This window comes from Caloenas nicobarica, chromosome 2 (genome assembly GCF_036013445.1).
Source record: "Caloenas nicobarica isolate bCalNic1 chromosome 2, bCalNic1.hap1, whole genome shotgun sequence".
Taxonomy (NCBI): Eukaryota; Metazoa; Chordata; class Aves; order Columbiformes; family Columbidae; genus Caloenas; species Caloenas nicobarica.
Genome location: NC_088246.1, coordinates 54591356 through 54618152, shown reverse-complemented (window position 1 = coordinate 54618152; position 26797 = coordinate 54591356). Strand labels below are relative to the sequence as shown.

The 26797-nt window shown below is 43.8% G+C and overlaps 1 protein-coding gene across 2 annotated transcripts in view; it reads left to right on the top strand.

Moving 5' to 3' along the window:
• The first annotated feature begins 15667 nt into the window (after positions 1 to 15667).
• ITGA9 (integrin subunit alpha 9) overlaps positions 15668 to 26797 on the top strand; it is a 226059-nt gene continuing 214929 nt past the window's right edge. For both annotated transcript variants that reach the window (XM_065629502.1, XM_065629503.1), the window contains exons 1-3: positions 15668 to 15859; positions 24340 to 24467; positions 26063 to 26169. In XM_065629502.1, coding sequence (XP_065485574.1) covers positions 15690 to 15859; positions 24340 to 24467; positions 26063 to 26169 — 405 coding nt within the window. In that variant the 5' untranslated portion in view covers positions 15668 to 15689. The remainder of the gene's footprint in view (positions 15860 to 24339; positions 24468 to 26062; positions 26170 to 26797) is intronic.

Sequence of the window (26797 nt, the reverse complement as noted above, 5' to 3'; positions counted from 1 at the left end):
TTCTCTGTCAAGTACAGCAATTTCTCTTGTCGTGTCCAGTGATTTCCCATGTCCTGCTTAGTTAGCTTACCCTCAGACCAGGGCACAGATAGCAACCTAATACTTGTGTGTCTCCAAAAAGCAAGTACTGTCCCATGGCATGTAGGATATTTGATACAGTTGCTTTTGGTTTTTGTTCCTTTGTGGGGTTTTTGTTTCTTTGGGGTTTTATTTGTTTTTGTTTTTCAAATGTGCTGGGATTCACCTTTATTTGTCATCTGCAGGAAAACAGGAAAAGAAATGAAGAAGCTGAATTTATTTGCAGTTTTGTATCCTAATGAAACTGGGAGAAGTGAAACAATTTGAGTACTCCAAGGTCTGTTGTGGCTACCAGCTGCCTAAAGAATACATCTGTCTTTAAATTATTGTTTATGGTCTAAAGGGACATGGCTTGCCTTTGATAGTTAAGGACTCAGAGTTCCATCTCTTATTTCCTACTGCCATGTCTCTAGCAAAATCTCTTCATTTTCACGTTACTTTATTATTTGTAGCTTTTTTTTTTAGCTTTTTTCTTTTGTCAAATGTATCAAGTTTTGTTTTTTAAAAAAAAGTCTTTGTAATAGTTTCGGTTATAAGGTCTTCTCTGCTTCTGTTGCGCAGCAGAACAGCATCCTCCGGCACATTGCCTGACATAGCAGCAGCCTGGACCAGACTTGACAGGGATACATTTGGCTATGAAAAATACATGTTCCTCTCGTGGCTGGCTGAGGATTTGGAGGATTTTGCTATCGCTATCATTATAGCAATCTAAAAAGTAGATTTAAGTTTCAAGTTTCCATGTAGGGTATATGTTGTGTTAGGCTTTGGGAAATTAAATGCAGGGATTTGTTACTCTGACAGTGAGTATCACTATGATCACTTACAGTTCTCTTGTCCTCGCAAATCGGCTATTTTTCACATTTTTCTCTTTTTGTTCTTTTCCCTTGAAAGATACTAGTTGTAGACTGTACTTTGTCAAGCATGACCTAAGTGCAGTGGAGCAAACTGAAATAGTTTCAATAATATTCATACAGCATTGGATGGAGTAAATAAATTTTTCTCCCTTAAGTGACATGATTAAATAACACCTAGATTATGGAGTTATCCTTGATTCGATTTTTTTTTTTTTTTTTTTTTTAAATCAGGTAAACAATCCCCAAATTCACATTTTGTCAAAGTTAAATATTTTTTCCCTCCTATATATAACTTACAAGCAATCACATAACTATTCCATAACATAATGGGAAAGTGTGTTGAGAACAAGAGTTTTGTCATACTGAAGTTTTAACTACTTCTAGATTCTTTTATAAAGAGAATATGTAAATACGGCATTCCATTAGAGTTTAAATAAAGGAAATTAGTTAGGGTGAAAGCATGAAAATGAGCGCTTCACTTTGAGTAGTGTATTGTTGTTGTTGGAGTGTCATAAAATACTGCTAGTATATAGTGCCAATGTCACTGTAAACATATACTTCTGATTATAAAATATCCTTGTTTAGACAGATGTAGTTAAAAGCCAAAAACTGTATCAAAGTTTTGGCTGCCTTTTTAGCAAACGTTAGAGGATCTCAAGCTTATTCAGACTGGATTGTTAAAAGATGCTGCTGCAGGGATTGTCTTTTTGGATTGTCTTTTGTTGAACTTTCCCCCAGTTTTACGTGCAATATACAATGTATTTATGATTTTATGGACCCATACACGTGTGCATAAAAAAATGCGTAGATCTATTTACAAAGATAAGAAGTAAAAATGTTCATCAAGTGTCCTCTAGTGTCCTAAGGATTAAGCATTGCTAATTTAGATGAAAAATACCAGTTTTTTAATTCCTGTATTATTTCAGTGCTTAAGCTGATACTTATTTGCAACATAATATTTCATACTTGTTTTATAAAACATCATATATACAATCCATCCAACTTCCAGTTCTCCCATTTATAGTCCCTCTTTCTGTGAGCTGTACTAAAATTCATTTTCTTTCCTACATAGTCCATGTTAGCTGGTTTTCCTCTCTCAAATGAGGATTCCAGACTCTCTGAAAACTAGGATGAATACTGAGAGGATTGGTTTCATTTCATAATCCATTCTTCTTACATATAATCTTATTGTCCATTCATATGTGCTGCAGAAAACTCTATGGAGTTTGTTAAATTGGGAAACTTCTTTTTAATTTCACAATGCCGTTACAGAAATAAAGATGAGCAGAAACTGGCAGCCTCTCCTCTGCATGTGGGATATCCAGACCCGGCTATATATGAATCCTTATGGCTGTTCCTAGACCCTGGTCCTCCAAAGCATTGCTAATGTGGGATGTTCAAACTCTGGTTGTGTATATTCATTATGCTGCAAATTAGAGATGCTAGAACAGAAGTAAGCAGTAAGTCTCATGTTATTCTACATTGCGTTTAAGATCTAGGAGTTGCCACCTTTAATTTTCTCTTCTCTTGCAGGCTCTCGTTTACCCCGATTCTAGTCTTCCTCTGTTAACATTGAGTGAGTTTCCTGTATGTATTAGAGTAATTTTAAAGGCTTGTTGACTCAAAGTAAGCATGTCTCTGGAGATTTCTTTAATTGTAGAATAGTGACAGCTATTATTTCCTACAGTTACCACTTAACACCATGTGACATTTCAGAGAAGCGGTAGTTAAGCCAATGATAATTATATGTATTTATGGCTGTGCTAGGACATTGGGGTAAAGCAATGGATGATGGTGGAGCTAAGTGTGGTGCAGACATCTGCCATGACACATGACTTGCTCCTCTCAGTTGCAGCTTTAGAGCAGCCCAGGTCACATCATCACCTGGTGGCCATTGGGCAAATCCAGGAGGTAATTGTTTTCTAATTAAGTGTGTTGCCATGACAAAAGCCACTTTGATTTGGCAGGTAGCTTTTCCAAATGGAGACCAAGACCCGTGTGGCCCTGGAGGCTGACCAGGTTCAGCTTCCGGAGGGCACCCTGAGGGCTGATGCCGAAAGCAGGTCAGCACACCTGCAGCAGAGACGCCTTTGCCTGCTGAGCTGTACCAGCTGCTCTTTGTGGCTGAATGGCCTGAATCTCCAGTGTTTCTGTAAGCATTTAATTTCACTGATAGGAAAAGGGATGAATAGCAGAGTGTATGTTGTAATCTTTGCCACCGTTTATATTTTGGAAACTTTAGTCGTCCAAGAAAGTATTTAGCCTTATTATTTAGACTTACTTGTTACAGTGCTGATGTCTGCAAGAAAAATAGCCATAGTATTATGCATCATCCAGTTCTGCTGGAGTAAGAGAAGCACTTAAAAGTTTCCTAACTTGGACGAGGCAGTAGTATATCTTTTGCAAATAAATCAAAATGATCAAACAAGCAGTATGTACAAGTGTAGAATAGGCATCTCTCTGTGCAGCCAACATGGCACGTGCTCTGTGGTTCCTTAACTGTAAGCTGCTCCTTCTGCTGGGTCCTGCCAGCCTTTCTTACTCGAGCCACACACTCTGGAGAAAGAGCTGAAGTGGAAAACTAAGAGAATGGAGTATCTGAATGAGGAAGAGATAAGAGAAGTAGGTACAGAGTAAGGTTATTTGGATGTAAGATTCATCATAGCAGATCAGATGAGAAGTATTAAGTACGTGACTGGGGGTTTTTTAGAAGTTTTGAGTTCACTGTGTTTGCCATGTCTCTGACCAGCGCTCCAGCTGTTCCCACAGCAGATCATGCTGTTGTGAAGGAGGTAGAAGTAATTGATCGTGACTGGGCACAAGAAGCCTAGAAGTAGACCTCTCCATGAGATTTTTGTGCCCCAATACGTGAGAATTCCTGGAACGGAATATCCTGTGTTAATGTAACTGGATACTCTGTTCACTTACACATCTATGTATCTTTATAGACACTACCAAATTATCATCCTAGCTGATGCAACAGATCATTCTGGAAATGAACTGCAGGACTGAAAATAATACTTTATCCCTTAACAAAATGGGCAGTACTTCCCTATGCCTAGAAGTGAAAAAGCCTAGCGGGGGTGGTTTATAAGCTTGAAACAACAGAATTACGAATTATACAAAAAGAAGACACAGCCAATCCAACAATTCTTATCAGTGCATGTTTTGATGGCTATCTAGGGCTTATGCAGAGTAGGATGCCTTAAATATAACAGAGATTATTTCCCCTCCTCATAGCCTCGGGTAGGACCACAGTTACATGGCCCTTTTAGAATGGTGATTAAGTGACGAAAAAAAGGAGCGATGAGGTGAAAGACAAAGACTAGAGTCTTCCTTTACGCTAATGAAAATAATAAGTAGGCTGAGCTATCTTCAGAGAGCAAAAGTTTTTGCTTTCCCACACTGAATTTAACTTTGACTTCCCTGAAAACTGTTTCCCTATAGAAAGAAACTGCCCTCACCTTGAGCCCTGCAGCCACAGTGTTATCTGCACGTTATTTAAAGCACAGCATGCTTCAGCCCTGACATTCCAGTGCTGTTACTCACTGAATTAAAATCTCATCCAACCATGAATTCAGTACAGGAGGTGGATAGCTTAGTTAACTGTATTTTTTTTCCCTTGCTTCATGTAGCATGTTCAGGATGTGATGATTGTAAGGGTATTCAACTCTTTGAGAGGAAAAGCAGTTTTTATATATTTTATGCAGGTCCTGCCTGGTTGGACCTCACTAGGATGGACCTGCAGGCTTCTGTGCCAGTAGAAATGCTGGTATAAATACAGGGTGAGCAGGAAAGATCCAGGTTGCCTGTATTTTTTGTCAAGATGAGGATATCCCTATGCTACCTAAAAATTGTATGGAAGTCACAGAATCACAGAATGTTAGGGATTGGAAGGGAATGACCTATTAGAGGGCAGTGTAGGGGAAAGGGACCTGGGGGTCCTGGTGGACAGCAGGATGACCATGAGCCAGCACTGTGCCCTTGTGGCCAGGAAGGCCAATGGCGTCCTGGGGTGTATTAGAAGGGGGGTGGTTAGCAGGTCGAGAGAGGTTCTGCTTCCCCTCTACTCTGCCCTGGTGAGACCTCATCTGGAATATTGTGTCCAGTTCTGGGCCCCTCAGTTCAAGAAGGGCAGGGAACTGCTGGAGAGAGTCCAGCGCAGGGCAACGAAGATGATGAAGGGAGTGGAGCATCTCCCTTATGAGGAAAGGCTGAGGGAGCTGGGGCTCTTTAGTTTGGAGAAGAGGAGACTGAGGGGTGACCTCATTAATGCTTATAAATATGTAAAGGGTGAATGTCATGAGGATGGAGCCAGGCTCTTCTCGGTGACAACCAATGATAGGACAAAGGGTAATGGGTGCAAACTGTAACACAAGAGGTTCCACTTAAATTTGAGAAGAAACTTCTTCTCAGTGAGGGTGACGGAACACTGGAACAGGCTGCCCAGGGAGGTTGTGGAGTCTCTCTGGAGACATTCAAAACCTGCCTGGACACCTTCCTGTGTAGCCTCATCTAGGTGTTTCTGCTCCAGCAGGGGGATTGGACTAGATCATGCTGCTCTTCAGCACTCTCCTTATTCATCCAGTGAATAAATATGAAACTGCCATGCCAGTCCCTAGAAACTGGAGTGTGCCTTCATCTATGGGCCTGTCTGTCCTACATCTGTAGGGATTTTTAATTTATTTTTTTTGTAATGTGACTTGCTGAATACAATAGTAGAGGGAGAGGGAAAGAAGCACCGGTGGCAATGGCCAGCGTGAATAAGGTGTTACAAGGAGACTCGTGATTGCTTTGCAGTGTGCTGCACGGCCATCCATAGAACCTGTTATGTTTCGGTTTTTAAACATAGGCAGATATACTGCCTTAGTTACTTGCAGTGGTATGGAACCTTTTTTTTAAAAAAAAAACCAAAACCAAACAAGTTTAGTGATGAGAGACAACCTTTCTCCTTGGAGAGCTAGACTTCGCACCTTCTGGAGGGGTGTGTGTGGACACCTCGGTACGCCAGCAGGGCAAGGCAGAAGTTTTGGCAGAGCCAGCGGCTTCCTTAAGGCAAGAGCACTGCTGGACAAAGAGCTGCTGGGCCACAGCCTGCGTTGCATCGTACAGGTGCTCTCCTCAGCTCCTCTTTTATGTGCAATTATTCATTAAACACTTTTCATTAAAGGCTTTGTTTCATTTGTCTTAGCTGACCCTTCCCAGGGCTTATGCATCAGTGTCTCCTTGGAAACAGAGTTTTAAATGGGCAGAAGTTGAGGGTGACTTTCAGTGATCCGCTAGACATCGTGGGTCTGCTGCTCGTTTTATATAGTGCAAGGAGAGTGGGCATAAGAGGAAAATGCATGAAGTCACCGGCTTATTTTTAGGTTGAGAATAAGAGTGTGTATTTCTGGGAGGGATGCTGACTACAGGGAAGCCAGAATTAACGTTTACTTTAGATAAGCTCTAATATTGACTAAAAATAGAAGTCAATTTATGTATTGTTATACACATCCTTCAGCAGGATCCTGATGGTTTTCAGAAAACCCTCTGTGGCTGCAGTAACAGCATACTATAGTTAGGGCATCAAATAAATGTGGTGGACAAGAGGAGGTAAAAATAACTTCAGTTCATGCCCTTTTGACAAGGTGACAATTAAACTTCACTTACATCTCATGTCACTCCTGCTGTCAACTAATTGTGAGCATAGTTTGTTTAATGTATTGCACTGGGATGCCTGGACTAATTTACCATGTATCAGGGAAGGCAAGGTAATTAAATGTCTTACCTGATTTCATGTGCACTGTGACCAGCCCAACCAGGCCAGTCCCAGTTTTGTTGGTGATGTTGCTGAGGACAGAAGCAAGGCTTGCTTTCACATGGGATGTGCAGGTCTGTAAGCATCCACAAGGAGGGTGGGGAAGCATCACATACTCTTTATCTTTTCCAAAGATTCTGCGCTTTTTTTTTCTGAAATCAGAGGTGAGGCTGAACTTGGACTGTTTCTTTCTTATGGCGTAGCCTGTACCAAAACGTCAGTCTCACAGCCTGGGCATGACAGTCACTCCATTTTGGAAGACGTCCCGAGCCTCTTCTAACATTAGGAGTTCCACCTGGTCAATCCTCATCAACTGAGTGAGAGGGCTAGTGGTGTGCAACTTTGTTTTCATGGAGTGATGCTTGAAGCGACTTAGTAGCAATCATCAGGTGAGCCACAAAACTGTACATCAGCTTCCAAATTCGTCTGGTTTCCTTGCTGGTCTATGGGATGAGGGCGTTGTTACTGCCAGATTCCTCCCAGAACCTCTCTTATACCAGCACCGATCACTGAGGTGTGTGAATAATGTCCCTCATAAACAACAGAGTTGCTGTGTTACCACAACTGTTGTGCTTCTCTCTTCACATTATTTATAGTGAATATCACTCTGGGGATTGCAAATTCCTTGCCTTAATTCCATTGATTCAAATTGAATTATATCTGAAAAAAAATTGTCCTAAAGAGTGGGGGATTTGAGGTTGTTGAGAGGTTTTTTGCCTTTTTGTTGCCAGTTGGGTTTTTTGTTGTTGTTGTTTTAATCACTGGCATCAACACAGCATCGTTCTTGCTATCCGGATGCTGAAATTCAGCATTTTTTACATTATTAAGGTGGATAATTATGCCACTTCTGGCATATCTCATGCCAATAACAAGTCTGAAGAGTCCCACAGCTTACTTTTCTGAGCTACTCTTCTGCAGCACACACCACGTTAAGCCACAGCATAGTAGACAATTTAGGAATAACTGGATAAGAGAAAGGTCCTGTGTATCCCAAATTATTTGGTTAAGGGCTCAAGCTTTGAGTGCCCACGTACATAACTGCAAAATGTGTCTTTTCTGTGGTGGTAGAACAGGTTTGGATCTCTCAAAGATGCTAAATAAGTTATTGTTCACCTGAACTTTTCACACAAGGAGCATGTGATAGTTAACACGTGAAATAATAACCAGTGAGCAGCTGGCTAATGGAAAGCAGATGGGCCAAGAATGCCAAGCAGAATGTTTGAAAGTTGTGGCGTAAACTGGACCTTTCAACAAGTGGCCAAAGCTCATGTGACCACTAGGGTCTCAGAGTAATGGATTTAGAAATGGAGGATAGAAGGGAAAGTAGAGATTCCACTTCTATGTATGAATCAGTGAGATTTAGTATCCTGTAGAAAAATGGTGGATGACAGGATTCACCATGTGGCCAGTATTTCATGACTTTCTGATATTTAATACACATTTTCCACTTGTGATTTTTGTTTTGATGTAGTGAAAAGAGATAGAAGATACAAGATCCATCTGCATTAGGGTTAAAAAAAATCCAGTTCCATTAAAGCTCCTGGCAATCTTTCCCTGAGTTTCAGTGGGTTAGGTCCCGACTATTGAAAAGGATCTCTATCACTAGACATGCAATAGAAAGTGAAAACCAAAGGAGACAATCAACAGGTGGCTCTAGCTGTGCTTTGCTCTTGAAATGCACATGTTGAAATCGGTGGGTTTTTTTCATGGGAGATGCTGCTTGCAGAATTTTATTTACAATATATTCTTTTTCACAGCAATGCTGCAGCATGTTGGTTTTCCTTATGAGATTGCCCCGTTGTCCTGGGGATGCTTGGGCTATTGGTTGTTTGCAAAGCAGATACTGACAGGGGATAGGGCTGAGCTACTCAAGAAAACTGTGATAAGGATCCATTGTGTCTCTGTGCCTCAGATACTTGAATTCTTTTTAGGCCGAGGTTGATATAGAAACCGCAGATCTTGTAGCAGGTCGAATCCCCTCCTGACGCTGGACAATGAACTGTAATCAGCAGGGGATTAGATTTATCATTTCTCTTCCAGAAGTCCCCAGGTTAGCAGTAAAGAGTCAGTCTTCTGGGGAAAAAAACCAAAAAAACAAAAAACCAAAAAACCAAAACACAAAAAACACAAAAAACCAAAACACAAACAAAACCAAACACCTCTTTTGTGAAAAGTCATGATTTCAGCATTCGCTTCCTCTACTTACAATCCTCATGAGGTTATCAAGAAGACAGGGGGAAAAGCTATAGGCTGGTGCAATGCCTTTTGAAAGCTAGTGACGTGATTTTCTCCAACTTGTGTGATACATTTAACAGCCCCATCTAATCTGAGCTTAAAATTCAGCCAAGAAACATTAAGTTAGACAAGGCGAGGACAATGGTAGCAAACAAGTTCAATTAAGAGCATATCAACCTTCTGAAGCATGGGGGTATCCCTGAGTGATGTTTTAGGGCTATCATGGTTTTGGTTGGGTTTCTGTCGTTGTTGAGGAGGTACTGACAAAGGCTGGCTTTGGTGTAGTGAGGTTGGGATTTCTGGAGTTTCTCTGTAGTCATGGATGAGAGAGAGGTTTTATCTCTTGACTTTTTGAAAGCCCAGCTTCAAGTGCTCTGAATTGTCTGCTGGTGAAGCATCACTTTTCCTTAACCATAGCTCTTATAACTTGATAGTCTGTCCCCTTCCTCACAGTGCTCCTGATTGTCGTCTGTCAGTGGAGATGACGGAAACAGAATTTCTTCGTCATTTTGCTTAAGAGAGGTCTCATGGGGCCAGCACAGCTATTTTAGGGGTAACTACCTGAGTCACATTGCATGTGCTTTTGGAATATATTGCCACATGGCTTGTTTAAAGGTTTATGCATATTTACCTGATGGATTTTTTTTTTTTCTTTTATTTGGCTCAGATAAATTTCTTCAGTTGCTGGTATACAGCATGTGATAAATGTTTGAGAAATATGTTTTACATTACATGATGCAAATTGACCAGAAATCAGGCTGAAATATACCCCAATGCTGAAAGCCAGGGCAAGTGTTTAAGTGCAATGTCAATGTATAGTTTTCAAGGGGACAGAAAAATGGTAAGGCTGGATCACCAAATAAACTGGATTGCTGCTAAAACAGTACAGTTTAAGGAAAGAAATCCCTTAAATACCTAAAAAGGGAAAATTGATTTTTGCATATGAGGCTCTGAAAATTCTGGCTTTCCACTCTTTCTTTTAGCGATTATTATGAGAAGATGAGTTTTGATGAAATCATCAGCTGCTGTATCACCTAAGATTTGCACTCTATGTATCTTCCACCCAGATAAATCTTCTGGATTCTCAATCTGTTTGGAAAACTCCAGTAGAGCTCTGTGAGAAAGGTAAGAGATGGTGGTTGAAGAGCTAAAACCAGCAAATAACAGTACCTACAAGAGAGTAACAGAATAGTTTTTCCCTATTTACTCCAGCTGGAGAACTAGTTACAGTCCAATAGAAGAACAGACCAGCAGGAATTAAGTGTGTATTGTGTGAGGAGGTCAGTGAAGGCACCTCATTCAGTTTTCCACTGGTAACATGTTACCCAGCAATAGTCATTCCTGTTGCATTTGATGCAAAAAAAAATGAGGGTGACATCTCCTTAATTTAATTGGAATAATGTAGGAAGGTAAACTTTGTACCATGACAATCACAGTTTAGATTTGCCAGCAGATCTGGATGCTGCAAGTGATTTGATGTCTGACAGGCTGAAATGGGACAAGCTGAAATGTGGGCAGCTTGTCTCAGTGTGACTGCAGTGGTTTTGGAAACACAAGAGCTCCGTGCCTGTCGATCCAGCTGTCTCCTACCTCATTCTCTGGTAGGCAAGTGAATGTGGGGAGTTCCCTCTTTGTCCAAAATACATGATGTTTTCATATTTTATGTATATATATCAGTATTTTGGTCTTTTGTAGTTACTCCTTTTGTGTATTTGCTACAAAGCAACACCCTTCTCACCGAAAGCTTCAGCAGTGATGAGGGCTTGAGAAAAAAGGAGGAAGGAGAAGTCATTTCCATTCTCCTCAAAGTGCAATGAAAGGCAGCAGTGCTCTTCTCTCTCCTTCAACGCAGAGGGGAACCACGATCAACCTTTTGCACAAAGCCACAGTGGTAGAGGAACTGGAGAGGATGCTTTACCTTGTATGCAAGAAGAACTACAAAAAATGTCTGGAAAACATCTTACGCACTGAAAGACTAAGGAAGTCACATCTCCTGCGCTCCTTACAGTTGAGTCTGAAGGTGGATTAGATCACAAAGCTCTGTGGGAACTGACTAAAAATAAACTACAGTATTGCCGTTAGGACCTGATATTTAAACATAGTTATCGATCTCCTTTTATTGATTACTTTTTGGAGAAATACAAGGAATGCATGCAAAGAATCAGCAAGTCTCACAGCCGCAATGGGAAAACTTTAACACAAATTCACTTCAAACCTCCTTGCTAAGCACATACTGACATAGAAGTATGAATAATGACTGGGAGAGGCAGCAACCTTTCTATTAATGATCTTACCTCTCTCCAACTGTGGCTGAGAGCGAGCGGGAGGGAGCTGGGGACAGGATAGACAAATCCACACCTGAACAGGTGGGGCTCAGAAAAGATGGTAAAACAAACTTGCAGCAACTGTACTTGTGGGTGCCTGTGGGAAGTCAGTGAAAATGCAGTTACTTGTGGATGTAGGCTGGCTTAAAACAGACAGTAAAACCTCAACCACGATAATACCATGGGAAACACCAGAGTGCCACTTTAATATAAAAGCAGGGAAAGGCAAATTAACATAGCAAAAAGTGATGTCCTAAAATCAAATAAGGTATTGGTCAAAATGAGGAAAATTATATTGAGTTCAATATGTGCAGCACAGGAGCAAAATTTTATACATACATATATATATATATGATTCATGTGTGAAGTGGAATTTTGGGAGGAGAAGTCTCCAGAAGGGAACCTGTCAATGCTCAGTCTCAGTGCACCAGGTCTGCACACAATCTGTAAGCAGTGCAGACACAGGGCATTTGTTTTCTTTCTCTTTCCACAGTTAGAACATTACTGTCTCTTTTTTTTCTTTTTTTTCCTTTCCTTTCCTGAGCTCTACAATACAAGTTATTAATTAAAAGGTATTGTCAAGGGTGCTGTTTCACTAATGGTCCTCAATTTCCAGATTACTTTTCTAATTTAAAAACTAATCTGGAGACTGAGGCCTGCCAAAATACAGCATGTTAAATTCCAGTTAAGTGCTTAATTAATAGAGATGGGTGTAAACTACGAATTTGCCCTGTGGTGCAGGTATGGAGCCTCCCTACAGGATGCAAACATCAAGGTTCAAGCAGCAAGAAGAGGGATATAGAAATGCAGATGCAGCTATTCCTAGTCTGAATGGTTTGTTCACAAAAGGTTGGCATATGATTTAATGTATTATACCTTGTTCTCTGTCCTTATTTCTACCATCATATTAATTTAACAGTACATTATTATTATGCTTGTCACTGCAGTTGGATGCTTCCCGTTGCCTTCATAAATGGCATGCCAGGATTTATCAGCTGACCCTACACCACCGAGACAGGCACTTTCTGTTCCTGCTCCGGCTGACAAAATTACCATTGGATTAACTGCTGTGAGATGGCTTCAGTATTTGGATGTGCAATCAAAGAAATGGATGGAAGGACAGTGTTCTTGGCCTTTCTCTGGATAGTCTTCCTTGCCAGGAATGGAGGGCTACATATTTTATGGACCGACATAGTTCCATATTGTGTCACTTCTAGTTAAAATAAGTCCTCCTGAGAGCCCTCTACAGCATGAGAGACAAGTGGTTCATTCACCTCCTCTGCTGCTTTGCTTCCCTCCTCCCTCTGGAGACGGATGAACCCGTCACTCCCTCCAGTGTGTCAGTCACATTTCCTTAGACTTGGTCACAGAGCTGTCTGAGCATTGTTCAGTGCCCGGGTAATTAATTCAAAAGCCCCATCACTTTCTTGCTTCGAAAGGCAGAGGATTTGTCTTGGTAGTGCTAATGGGATTGCATGTCATTTGTGGAATTTGCTTAATTATGGCATATTGACTTTCTGCCTAAATCGGATTACTTTCATCCATATTGATTGCACAGTTATAAAACCCCAGTGAAAATCTTTTCATTAGATGTTATAAATATCCCTGCTAATACGATGTAAATGCCCTGTTGTTTTCACTTGGTGCTCTAATGAGCAAATCGGTTCTTTCAATTAGATCGTACACTAAAGGCTGAAGTTATTGACAAGCCACTTTTCCTTTTTATTTGATATTGAGCACAGTGCCACTTAGATTTAAGACTGGAAAATGTTCACCTGTGCATAACCCTGCACATACTTACAGGAAGTAGCAAAGACTTGCGCTACCTCAGGCTTTTTACAGGCCACCTTGAACAAGAGCTTTAAATAATTATACCACTATGATCTATGCAGCAAATATAAAATACCTTTGTGACTGGAAACCTCCCTTCCTCCACTGATGTTTTTCACCACCGAATTCAGTAGTTATTACTTCTTTATTAAACTTGTCCCTGGAATATTCCTATGCTAGCGTCGCCTTTCCAGCACCATGGTCAACATCAAAGATGGCAGTTTCTAAACAGCAACATCTAGGTATGGCACCAGGGCACTTGCTCTGGGGGTGATGCTCAACGTTGATGCTTATGAACAATTTTTTCCTGATGAGGTTGCGCCCCTGCAGAAACAGGCTATGCTTTTAACAGAGCCACATGGATATCATGAAGCAGCTTGCCATGAAATTCCCTCCTTGCCAAACACGCAGCCCACTGCAAACCCTTTGCAGAAAATGGTTAAACTTTCAGCAAGGTCTTCCTGCACTGTATGATGACTTGACTTGCAACAGCATTTCCCCCACAAACTTTCCAACAGCCCCAACAGCCAGCACTCTTCCCTGGAGATCACTGTCATCATCAGAAGTAACTTTCCCGTGAGCCATCAGGTGCCTACACAAGAAGTACTGAACCTGGCCGAGTGTCTCCAGCTGCTTCCCCAAAGAAGCAGTTCTTGTCATATCAGTTCCTGGCCCCTCTGCTCTTGTGTTTCCCAGGATCTACTCTGCTGCTCCCAGCACACCTCCTCACTGACGAGGGGAGTACATGGAATTAAATAGCCAAAGCCCAGGCTAACAACAACAAATGAAACTCCCAGTTATCTCTCAGGGAGCATTTCTTCTCTGAGATCCTGGTCTTGATCCTCAAGGGGGATCTGCACATGATTTCTCATAGATCCCAAGTGCTAAAATTAATAGGTGTTTTAAAATGAATAATAAAAGGATGGGCTCTATGGGCACAAGGGTTTTCTAGCACATAACTCCCCTCCCCTTTTCCTGCAGGATGATATGTCACCCTTGTCTTATCTACCAGAGAAAACTATCTTCTTGCCTTTGCTGTCACTCATCTTTGATTGCATGTTTGACTGATTATTTTCCATGACAGATAGTCTAACTATTAAAATATTAGAGCAATTACTTTCAGCTTTTACTTAGCCACAAAGGTTGCCACTTCCTTTTCAGACCTGCAGGATTTATGCTGGAAAACACAGGTCTGGTTTTTTTTGTTTGTTTTACAAATTATTTTCATTCCTGTCATCCTAATAAAACATATCACCTCCCTCTTCAGCTTCTCTTTGCCTAGGAAAATCTCACATTTATTTCAGCATGATGTGAATCAGGCCCTTCTTCCATCACCCTGGCCATGAAGCATTCCTCTCCATGTGCCGAACTCAAGTGAGGCTGATGGTCCCAAGTCGAACAACACGAGGCAGGACCGATTCCTCCAGCACCTCTTTCTGGCCTTTGGCTCTGTGACTTCCCACTTCTGCCTCCAGACTCTTGATGGTCATCGCTATGGCGGCGTGGGTGAGGGACACATGAGAAAAGGGAGGAAGGTGGAAAAATGAGATTAAACTACAGCTGAATCACAGAATCATAGAATAGTTTGGGTTGGAAGGGACCTTCAAAGGCCATCTAGTCCAACCCCCTGCAATGAGCAGGGACATCTTCAACTAGATCAGGTTGCTCAGAGCCCCGTCCAGCCTGGCCTTGAGTGTCTCCAGGGATGGGGCATCTACCACCTCTCTGGGCAACCTGTGCCAGTGTTTCACCACCCTCATTGTAAAAAATTTCTTCCTAATGCCTAGTCTAAATCTCCCCTCCTTTAGTTTAAAACCATTACCCCTTGTCCTATCACAACAGACCCTGCTAAAAAGTCTGTCCCCACCTTTCTTATTGGCCTCTTTTAAGTACTGAAAGACCACAATAAGGTCTCCCTGGAGCCTTCTCCAGGCTGAACAGCCCCAACTCTCTCAGCCTGTCCTCACAGCAGAGCTGTTCCAGCCCTCTCATCATTTCTGTGGCCTCCTCTGGCCCCTCTCCAACAGGTCCATGTCTTTCCTGTGCTGGGGGCTCCAGAGCTGGACGCAGGACTCCAGGTGGGGCCTCAGCAGAGCAGAGCGGAGGGGCAGCTGAAGGGCTGTTCCACGGGGGAGCGGGGTGCAGAGGATGGCGGCAGGACCCCGCGGGACGCCCTCGGGTGCCGCGGCGGGAGGAGCCGGCCGGCCGAGACGAGGACGGAGCCTTTCGGAGCAGGGATGCCAGAGCGCGGCGCGGAGGCAGGAGTAGCGCGGCGCGTCCCCCGGCGGGGCCGCCTCTGCGGGCGGCTGCGGCGGAGCGCTGCCCGGCCCCGCGGCCGCCAGGGGGAGCCGGGGGAGCGGCGCGGGGCGGACGGGCGCGCAGTCCCCGCGCGTCGCGGCGCGGGGCGCAGCGGAGCCGCGGCGGGGCCGGGTCGGGCCGCGCAGAGCCCCGCCGCGGGGCGGGCACAAAAGCGCCGCGCCCGGCCGCGCCGCCGGGGAGTTGGGCTCGGCGGGGCGGGGTTCAGCGCTCAGCGGCGCCGGGACGGGCGGCTGCCCCGGAGCTCGCAGGATGCCGGCGGCTGCGCGGCGGCGCGGAGCGCGGGTGCTGTGGGCGCTGCTGTGGGCGGCCCTGGCGCGATGCTACAACGTGGACGTGGGGCGCCCCGTGGTTTTTCAGGGTCCCAACGGCTCCTTCTTCGGGTACTCGGTGCTGCAGCACTACCACGACAGCACGCGGTGGTGAGTGGCGCGGGGGCTGCGCGCCCGGGGGCGGTAAAGCCGCGGGGTTTGGGCGGGCGGGGGTGCGGCGGGCCCGGCGCTGCCCGGGCATCCCCCGGGGCAACCACCGGGGCAGCCCCCGGGGCAGCCGCCGCTCCCGCAGCCGGGAAGGGGACCCGCGCCTCCGCCCCGGCTGTGGGGGCTCTTCCCCGCGCCCTTTCCGCCCCGCCGTGCGGGTGCGGTGGAGGCAGCGCTGTGGCTCCGCGCCTGTTGTGCGCGGTGAGGGCTTCACCCCGCTGTAAACCGGGGTGGCCCTCGTTGGGCGGTGTTGTAAGACGGGGGTGTCCTTCCCGGGCCGGCAACTGGCGCTCGGCGTCGTGAACTTGCTGTCCCCAAGCGCCAGCGGTCCCTCGCCCGCTGGTTTGGTGCTTTGCGCGGCCCCGCTCCCTTGGGAGAAATATTTTGCAGCTCATCTCCTTGACAGAAAATGCATCTGGTGTGAAAGATAATACGTCATGCTGTGTTAAACGGGGAAAAAACTTTAGCAGCGATACCTCCAGCGGGAGCAGCGTGTTCAGCATTGACAGTGCAGAACTCACCCTACTCTACCTTGCGAGGATGAAAATCCCTCTGGTGACTGGAGAGACGTTTCCAAATCAAGAGGCGTTCATCTCCTCTGTGTGCCCACTCTTGGCATGAGGGACTGTAGAGGAAATGGATATGTAGGTTTTTTTTTTTTTTTAATAATGAACGATGATAGAAAGTTTGTCTACATCTCGAAAAATTATGCAAACTGGCAAGCTTCTTGTTTTTCCCGTTGACTGAAAAGAGCCTTGGAGCATAGTCTGTCCCTCCCTTGTCTGGGTCAGAGGCTCTTTGTCAGAATTAAAACCGATTTCTTTTAATTGGACCCAGTCGATGTCGTCTGGTGCACTTCTAATGGGAATAGGAGCCACTCCTGCCAATAAACGCCCACAAAGCTTGTCTTTATCTTTTACACTTAGATATGGCCCGATTACTCAGCTGTTGATGTTGGAACTGTGGTGCACTGTGATATAAATAAATGTATTCATGCCGGCATCCAGTTCTTTAAAAATGAATTTCTTTCACACCCTTTAGTTCACTAGTAGTTGTGTGCTCGGCCTTTCTGCATAGTGGCTTTCATGGAGCATTCATTTTTAAGGACTTATCGGAAGACTTCATAGAGAAAAAGTGCTCTGGGAGAAGAAAAGCTCTCAGTTTAAAGTAATGCTTAACTTGGGTCAGGAACTGACAAAGGATGCAAAGGCTGAAAGCGACTGTATTCAGCACAAATTGGTGGGAATTCACAGTGATGTGAATGAAATGCTGATCTAGTGGGGTATGGTGGGATGAAAATTATAGTATTTGTTGCTCCTTGTGTAGATGTCTGTCATTTTGATTGATAACATGAATTATCTTCAGATAGCACATGTTGGGGTGGGTTGGGTTCTTTTTGTTGGTTTTTTTTTTTTTGAAAGGGAGGTTGACCAGGGAAGAGAATCTCCCTGGTATCCCAGTTTGTTTGGAAATGATGCTGAACTACTAGTGTTGGGTGTCTGTCTAAAGGCAGCCATCTGCAAGATGTGTGGTGCTCTAAGGTGAAAACTCCAGTTACGCAAACTCCGGTTTTCTGCGAATGGACCTTGTTCACCCAGAAACAAAAAGTATCTGAGATCAATAAATGTTTTTAAGTAAGCAAATAAAGTGTCAGCCCTAACACCTGGAAGAGTTAACAGCAGCTTAATGTGGTCAGGATCAGCAGCGGGCTGTCAAAAATCATGAGGGTGGAATTGTCACGACTGATGGGAGAACTCTCTTCATTGTGTAACCGGGGAGCTTCTTTTCATGGGTGCTTCAAAATCCTGTGCCAAACAGAGGTTGGGCTAAAAGTTTTGGAGATAGGGTTTTTTACAGTCTCTCTGACTCTAGTTTGCTATATGCAGTTATGCTTTTAAATGTGTGCATGCAGCCTAAATGTCAATGGACAGCAATGAATCTCATTGATCTTAAAAGTCTATGCAGCATTATTCCAGTTTCTGAAGATGCCACCACCTGTACTGGATGGGCATTTTCTGAGTGCAAGCAGGGCTTTTTGCGTACTGCAACATAACATCAATTTTAAGTACTTAACTATTTCTTCTGGAAAGCATGAAAGATCTGGCCAATCTTCCTTGACATTCAAACCATCAAAGGGCTGCACCCTTGTCAGTGCCTTTAGCTATGCCCACTTCAACTGAGGAGGGCATAGAGGCTTCCAGTATTATATAGTACTATTTTAAAACCGTAATTTACTGTACGGGATCTTCAGAGCATGAAGTCTCTGATTTCAAGTTTAAAGTGATTACTGGTTGCAGATTATTGAAATACAAAATATAATCCCAGTTTATTGGATGAGTGTAGAGGGAAATGCTTAGTAGAACTAATGTCATTTTTCAGATTTGTCAGGTTTTTGTGCGTAAAGCTTTGTGTGCAAAGCTATAGAAGCATTTCCTTAAGTGGCTTGTAGAGTTACTGGGTTATATATATATATTTTTTCCTCTCCTTTCAGGTGTGATATTCTGAGGAAAGGCTGAAATCTGTTACAGGGAATGTGTAGTAAAAATGGTTAATATGAATCCCATTGTAGCATATAGCTCCTCGTAATAGTCGTAGGGTTATTGTTTGGGTTTGTGTGTCAGTTTTCTTCTTACCTTTGTAGCTTTTATATACCCAAAGAAGAGTTATAACTGAAGCTGTCTGGTATCTGTTTGGCCTGCGCAGTACAGTGGGCAGTATTTGAGCTAAGTGAACTTTGGATAGTGATATTTTGGGCATTCATGGCTTGCCTGGTGAGCTGTGCACTATGTGAGCCTGCAAAAATGGGATTTATCGTGTCTGAGGCTGATAGGGCTCCCGCCTATCTGAAGTTATTTAGCGTGTTAATATGCTCTCAGGTGTTTGAGATCATTGTCATGATAGTTCAGCGTTTCTTGCTCTGAATATCGGTGCCCGATATTCACCTAACGTACTTCTGGTCTATGAGAGCTTCTTAGCTGAAGGGTGTTATTCTCCGTAGCCTGTCCCTGTCCTGGTGTGTGTATCTATATAGCTACATATGTGTACATATAGTGACTGTTTTATATTAAAATGGTGTCTGTAATGCCCAGGTCTGTAGCGTCAGTGTTTCAGCTGTTTGTTTGCCAGCACCACAGAGGCACCTGTCTATATTATCTACCATAGGCCTGCAGGTTTCCAGTAAACCGATTTAGAGCTTGGTGATTCTCGAGTATTTATATGAGCCAAATATTATTGCAGGAGGGAAGAAAAGGGGGATATTTGGTTTGAAATATTACGTCGGGTAAGTGTGAATAATCAGGCTGCTACGCAGCCCTTGACACAGAAGTTATTGTGGAATATGGGTATTTAGCCTCCACTGTGACAGTGGAGTAAGTCAGCGCCTTTGACCTGTCCCAAATAGTTAAATTGCAGCGATGCTTCTGTTTAGGAGTTATTTTTGCACAGTTTTCATCTCAAGAAAAGTTGGTCATCACAGATGTGCTGGAGTTATTGTATTTCTGACAATGTCTCCTTTTCCTTCCTTAAGCAGGTTTTATGACTTTAAATCTTGAAAGATTTACCCAGTTCTCCCTCATTGCCATTTTCAGTTGAGTAAGGAACCAGGTGGCTGCTTGCATTTGGAGCAGAGACAAGCTGAAGTGCTTCTGTTCTCTGGATATGATTTTGAAGCTTGGAGTAAAGACCCTACAAAGCGACCAAGAATGTTGCTTTCTCTGCTTTCCTTCAGACAGTTTAAGAAGAAACAAATGTCAATTTTGCCCCAGTAAAAAAAAAAAATGTTTATAATGTGACATCTCAGGTATTTCTTTTTAAAAATAAGTTGCTACTTTACATCTCTCCTTTCTCCTCCCTATGCCCCCTTCTCGCTGACACCCCCAAGCCCCTCAGCAAGTCTAGGGTAACAACTTTATCATTTCTGGCAACATGATCTGGCATGAAAAAAGTAACCCAGTCAGTTTAGTTGTATGGTGTCCTGCTATGAGTATTACAATAAGGAAGTAATCTGGTTTACTGTGCTGTTTCACTTCACTGGGTTGTGCTGCTGCTGAAACTTGAAGGCTGTTCCGCATCTCAGGGTGATGGGTACGTGGTGTTAGTGCCTGATGTTCTCGTGTGCAACCAGAAGGAAGCCGCGGAGGAAGGCTGGCCCTGCACAGGCTGGCTGTTGTGTTAACGACACCGCGTTGCAGAAATGACGTAGTGATGCTGTAGGTGCTGCCATGGCATTTTGGGCTTGCTGTTGTTGGTCACAGGTCATCCATCTGCTGACCAAATAACAGCCCTCCTGCTTCTCACTTTGCACTTAGTGGGTGAACCACTGGGGGTTTTATTTATTTACTTAAAAAAAATTTAAAAAATTATTTTGTGGGCTTAGCAGAAGGCAGAGACCTTTCCAATGAGAAGAAACTCAGATGGGATATGCTGGTGGTGCACCGTCCTCTGGTGCTGCTTTTGAAATCAGCTGTGGTATGCGAGGATATTTAAAGAGTTTTTTCTCTGCCACTTAACATTGCAGTGAGGTGAGGTCCCTCCATTCCCCGGTCCTTGAGCCGTGATTGCCTAATCGCTGCTGGCACGCTGTAGGCTGGTGCTTCATGTGCTTGGCATCTCTCCATGCCATCGGTCAGCTCGACACTTTCGTTCACTGTTCCTTCTGCTAAATGCAGCACTTAACTTCCAAATCTGAATGTCCTGAGGGTCAATCACCAGCAAAGTGATAGTTACTGTTCTGCAGGAAGTAATTTTAAGGAGGTGTGGATTTCCCTGTGGCCAAGAAAGCTTCTTGTCATCTGTTAATATTGGCTGCTGTGGCTACTGCAATGTGATGGTTTCTGGCCGTGTAGCTGCAGAGTTGTCTCCATACAGATGAGATGTTTGTCCTTGATTGTATGAGCATGAATGCAAGCAGAGAAGGTTAAATGGCCTCTCTGCCTACTGCTCCTCATGTTGGTTTAGACCCCAATACTTTGTTTGCAAAGCCAGTGGGATGTGGCCGATTCTTACAGATTTCTGTGCACGTCAAGCAAAAAAGACTCTAAAATAGCCCCAAACCCTACTCCTGCTGCTCTCGCTTCTCCTCCATGGAAAGTAATCTCTTTCTCTAGATGGGGTTTCCCCTTCAAGGTGTCTTCATGTAGCTACTCACAAATATCCTAGGGGCTTCCTGCAGGGTATTATGATTGTGGTGAGAACCCGCACTCATCAATCGTCTCTGCCAAGACTACTGCCCACATCATAAGCCTTGTGGCAAAAGGCTGGAGAACTGCTGGTGCTTGCTTGCTGACAACCCGAGTAGTCCTATAGCAGCACTGGAAAACTGTACTACAAAATTAGGCTATTTTATATGAGAGCTGGTTAAACTAGTTGGGACATGTCGAAAGGTTGCCTGGTAATACCAAGAGGAGAGGGTTGTACTTCTGCTGGCTGTTTACGGATCTTCTGTGTTTATGCCAGGCACGACTCAGAAGCACTGAAATGCAAGAAGTCTGTATTAGGCTCTAAGGCTTTGTTTTGAAATGTATTTCTGTTCCGGTATGGTGCCAGAGAAAAACCACCTTCTCTGGTTGCAGTGTTGTTTCATAGAAATAGCAGGAGATTTCAAAGGTGTTTTAATATGTAGGGGAGATACAAAACAGTTGTTTATTTTGCCCTGAGTCCCAAAATATTTGGATGCAAATGAGTCTTTTATCCAGGTCTGCTGAAGAGTCTCATGACAGTTAAATAGGTGACTTTCTTCCAACAGTTAAGCTGTTATATACAGAAACTAATGAAAAAGTAAAGGATTTTTTTTTTGACAAAGGAAATATTCCAGTCTCAAACCTTTGAATAGCACTGAAGTAAGGGGTAAGTGGCAAATACCCACTTGACCAACCAAAAAAGATATGAACCAACAGAAAATCTCCCATCTCCCTGAAGGTGACTGTCTTGGGGCACAGGTGAGCATGGGTCATGCCAGATGGAACAGGAGATCTGCAAAGGTTTCACCTACTGGGGTCTAGGTGCAAGAGGGAGAGAATGAGACAAGATCCCAAGGTGACATAGTGTATGTTGTGGGTGAAGTATCAAATCTGAATCCAAAATGGATTTACTTTTGGCACACGTCACCTGTAGCCTTTGCTGGCTGCTTCTTTCTGCTTGGTCCACATCAAGAAATGGCAACAGATGTTTTTCTTTTGAAAGGTATATTTGCTCAAGACAGCAATATTATCTGTGCCAGTAGCTTACTCAAATCATTAATTATCAATTTTTCCTATTCAGCTTTTTAAAAAGAGCTGAAGAGTCTTTGTGATTTGGGCTCCTTCATCTCCATCTAGCATTTTGCAACCCAAGGCATCTTGTGCACTAATTGCTGATTCATATTTACTTTTATTAGGTTAGAGCAAAGCTTATTTCAAACTGGAGGACAATGTGGCCTACATTATCTTATTGTTATAACAGGTTGTAGAAACAGTTTCTTGCCATTTGCAATTTGAAGCCGTAACTCTTTAAGCTAGTAATATCCCTCCGTATTTATTTTTCTTAGACCTCATGAATGTCAATAAGTGAATGACATGCATTCATCGCCTGTGTAAATGAAATGATTGGCATTTGATTTTTCTGCCTGCCGCCTGCCTGGTGGGATTTCCATTTGGAGCTATTATTTCAGGCTCCTTTGCTCTTGCCCTGCAATGTGTACAGGCTTTGTAGGTTTTAGCAACTTAAGTATTTCAGACATTAATTCTTCTCACTTGTGAAAACATGATGTGAATTGTAGAGCGCGGCCCCATCAAACTTCTCCAAATAATACAGCTTGGCTCACGAAACTTTGGAGAAAACGGTCACTTAATGTAGGGGTTTCTCTTCTTTTTGTAAATGTATTTCCAAGTGACACAGGACACTTTTGTTGCGTTCCACATCCAGGGAAATGCATAGGGAGTGGAGATGTGCTGCTGTTCAGTATAGACCAGACTTGGATGCAGGAGCAGCTCCTCCAGGTGTCTCAGGTTGCCCCTGGACATGCGCCTTGGGTCTTCCTTTATTTACTGGGATAGTGATGATGGGTGGTGGCTGAGGATGGAACTTTAAATTAGAGGATGAGAGAGGGGTTTTTTTTAAAACAGGGAAAGCTTCCATTTTGGGACTTGTGCTGGGCTGTCCATCCGTGCTGTGGGTGGGCTGTGTATGCAGACTGACTTTGCACCAGAAGCTCTTTATCCCTTTAGTGGGTAAACCAAGAACGGCGTCTCCTTGATCAGCTGCTGCCTCCCAAGTAGCAGGCTGGATCCACACATATGAGCGCTGGTGGCTCAGTCTTCTAGAGATGGTTGCCCTTAGTTCCAGCCCTGGGCTTAACTTCAGCAAGGATTTTTCTTTTGCATGGGGAAGCTCCACCTTGCCTCGCAGTGCAAGGGTATCAGCAGAACTGATGCTAAATCATAGAAAAACTACATGGTGTTCCCTGCTGCCATACCTGGAGCTGCCTTCCTCCTGCTTAACCTCCCTCCTCATCCTCATGTGCCCAGATCTGGCTCACAAACCGGTGAGAAAGATCGCCCTTTCAACAAGGAGGCAGTAAAAAGGCTGACTGCAGTACTTAGTACTTTAGTACTTGTGCCTCCCCCATAATCCTCCTCAAAAAGCATCTCTTGGGGCACAAGCAGCTGCCAGCTTGTTAAGCAGTTAACTGGATTGTAACGTAAGTGATTAAAAAGTGCTCATCGTCTTTCAAGGGTATGTTAAGGAACCCTGTGGTCAGAGCTTGTGTGTTGGTGCTTCCCAGAGACACCAGCTCTCACGTGGGAAAAATAGACCAGGTATAGTCTTCACAGCCTTAGTGATAAATGTTGGTTGATGGCAATTCACCATGGAAGATACTTGTTCCTGTGTTGTTGGTTGGGTGTTTTGGTGTCAATTTTTAAAGGTGTAGTTACATAAAGTGTTCTTTCTGAGGATGGGATGCCTCAGCTTTCTAAACAAGCTTATTAATCTTTGGCTGGCTGGCAAGCATGCAGGTTCAGATTTCATCTTCTTGTTGATGTGCGTATTAGCTCGTGGGGGTTATTGGATTGATAGGGATGTAGTTAAAACTGAGCAAAGATGGATGCAGCTGCTGTTGTCTGTCCTGCTTTCCTAAACACTTTTGGGAGGTGTGTGTGTGCTTTAAATATCTTACAATCCTAATGGAAATTTAACTTGTTAAAGTATTTGTGACTTCACCGGGGAAAAATGGCTTTATTGTGTGTGATGTTATCTGTTTGTGAGTCAATATCATAATTTTACAAGGTTGCTGGAGAGAGTCCTTTTGCTGAGGGAGCTCTGGCAATGTGAACCTTGCTGTTGTTTGTGGGCGGGCTGTTTTTGTTTGTTTTGTTTGCTTTGTTTGTTTTGTTTTTTCTTCTTTTCTCCTGAAATTACTCACTTGTTACTTTGCTTTTGGTTTCCAGGGTCTTGGTTGGTGCTCCCAAGGCAGAATCTAAATACAGCACCTCTGTTCAGTCCCCAGGAGCAGTGTTTAAATGTCGAGTCCATACCAATCCTGACAGAAGATGCACAGAACTGGATATGGGTCGAGGTGGGTAGTTATCATAGAATCATCGAATGTCCTGGGTTGGAAGGGACCCACAAGGATCATCGGGTCCAACTCCTGTCCCTGCACAGGACAACCCCTCAGTTCACACCGTGTGTCTGAGGGCCTTGTCCAGTCTCTTCTTGAACACTGTCAGGCTTGGGGCCGTGACACCTCCCTGGGGAGCCTGTTCCAGTGCTCCAGCACCCTCTGGGGGAAGAACCTTTACCTAATGTCCAACCTAAACCTCCCCTGGCACATATTCCTGCCATTCCCTCAGGTTCTGTCATTGGTCACTAGAGAGAAGAGTTTGTTATGATGCTTGAGGGGATGAAGGAGGGAACCAAAATTTAAAAAGCATACCCCAAATGGCTAGCAATCCTCCTGGTGGCTTCAAAGAGGTCCTAAGACACTGAGAGGGATTCATCAGCCTCTCCTGATGGATTCTGAGCACTGGCAGCAAAGGTGTCATGTTCTCTTCAGCATTACGAAATAGCATCCCACCTGGTGCCGGTGTCCTCCCAGTGGCCCTGCTCCCTCTCTCCAGCGAGTAACCAGGCAAAGGTGGATTTTTTTTTTTTTTTTTCCCCTACTTACCCTAAGCCACTGTCTTTCTTCCACCTGCTTCAGCGTGACTCTGCAGCATGGCGGTGGGTATGTGCGTGGTGGGGAGCGCTGCTGCCCACTCCAGGCAGCGCTGGGGTAGGGGTGCGTGCGGTGACCCTGGGCAGTGCAGCAGTGGGCCAGTGATGTGCGGGGTTTTTAGCAACCTGGCGTTCTGCAGGTTCCCTCATAATGCAGCAAATCATGCCTTGGATCTGCTTCTTGTGCTAAAGGAAATCAGTGTCTTGGTGAGAGCTGTGCTTGGATGCTATTGCATGTGACCAGGATCAACTTTGGTTTCTCTCGCGTGGTGTCTGAACTGGGGGAAGGTGGAGTCCTAAAGCAAAGCTCTGATCTAAAACCTTGTTCTGGATTTTGATGGAGAACATAGAAGCTTTTTCATATTTTGGTTTTGTTGGTGGCATGCCTGTTATTGCTTTCTCTGCCTATAAAAAAGGCATGTTAGTATTGCTCATCTTTTCATGACTGAGTCAAGTAGAATTTGTTTTTATGAAGCTTAAATGTGTTAAAAATGTGTTTTGGCTAAGTTTGTTTTTTTCCTGCTACTGTAATGTAAACTGTCTCTCATGGATTTGTGAATACTGCCTGACAGAACTAAAGGTTTAGGCCTCAATTTCTTTAAGTGCCCCAGATCTCATTTTCAAGAGTAATTTTTGCTTTGATTGCATTCTGCAGGCAATCTGAGGTATCTCCCATTACTTCAGTTGGATGTTTCATTTGAGTAGAGCTGTGGACATGCTGTAATAGCTGCTGGCAGTTTGGGACAGAATTTGTCCTCTACTATGTGTTTGAATGAAGCCTAGTAAGAGTGAGAGCATCACTCAGATTAATGAATATAAGAACTAATAATCAGGATGAAGGGGAAAAGCAAAGCACTGTCAGGCAAATGTTTCATGGGCAGTCTCCTCGTAGGGATTCTTAGTGGGTATTTAAAACTCAAGTCTCCATGTCTCGCTGTCTTTCCCTGCTTTCTGTAGGCAATTCTCGAGGCACACTCTGCGGAAAGACCTGCAAAGAAGACAGAGATGATGAATGGATGGGCGTGAGCCTGGCGAGACAGCCAAAGGCTGGTGGAAGTGTGCTGGTGAGTCCACTCTTGTCTTTGATCTCATTAAAACCATTGCTGCTATCTGGCTCTAATGCTAAACATGTCAGGATTAATGTGTTCGGCAGTGACCGAATGAGTCCAGCTTTACGGGCAGCAAATTCTCTAGTCCTTTCCTTCAAGCGGAAGGAAAAGTGAGCCCCAGCCAGAAAGCTTTATTTATAGAGGGGGGACTTCAAAGCCGTCACACCTGACTTGTGTCACCCAAGGGCTTCCTCCTAAATCTGAGGGATTAAATCTTTGAACCAAATAAACAGAACTTTGTCTTGGAGGTACCTGCTAGTCTGTTCTTTTTGTCGTTTGCCTGTGTTTGTGTAGGGAGTATGTACACATGCATTTTCCCTGAGCGTATGTGTTGCGTGTCAGAACTTAGGATGAAAAATGTAAGATGAGTCTTTGTGCTGGTATATTTTTCTTTCTGTGCATTAATTTTCCTTTACTGAGGCAGAAGAGTTGAGAATAGAGATGACTTAGTCATGTGCGGGTGGCCTTGTTGTCTTTGATATGGTTACCAGGCACATAGACAGGTCAAGGAGAGCAGATGTGTTCCTTAGGATGTGGAATTTAGCTTTGCAAAACAATATTTCCTGTGTTGGAAAAAAAATAA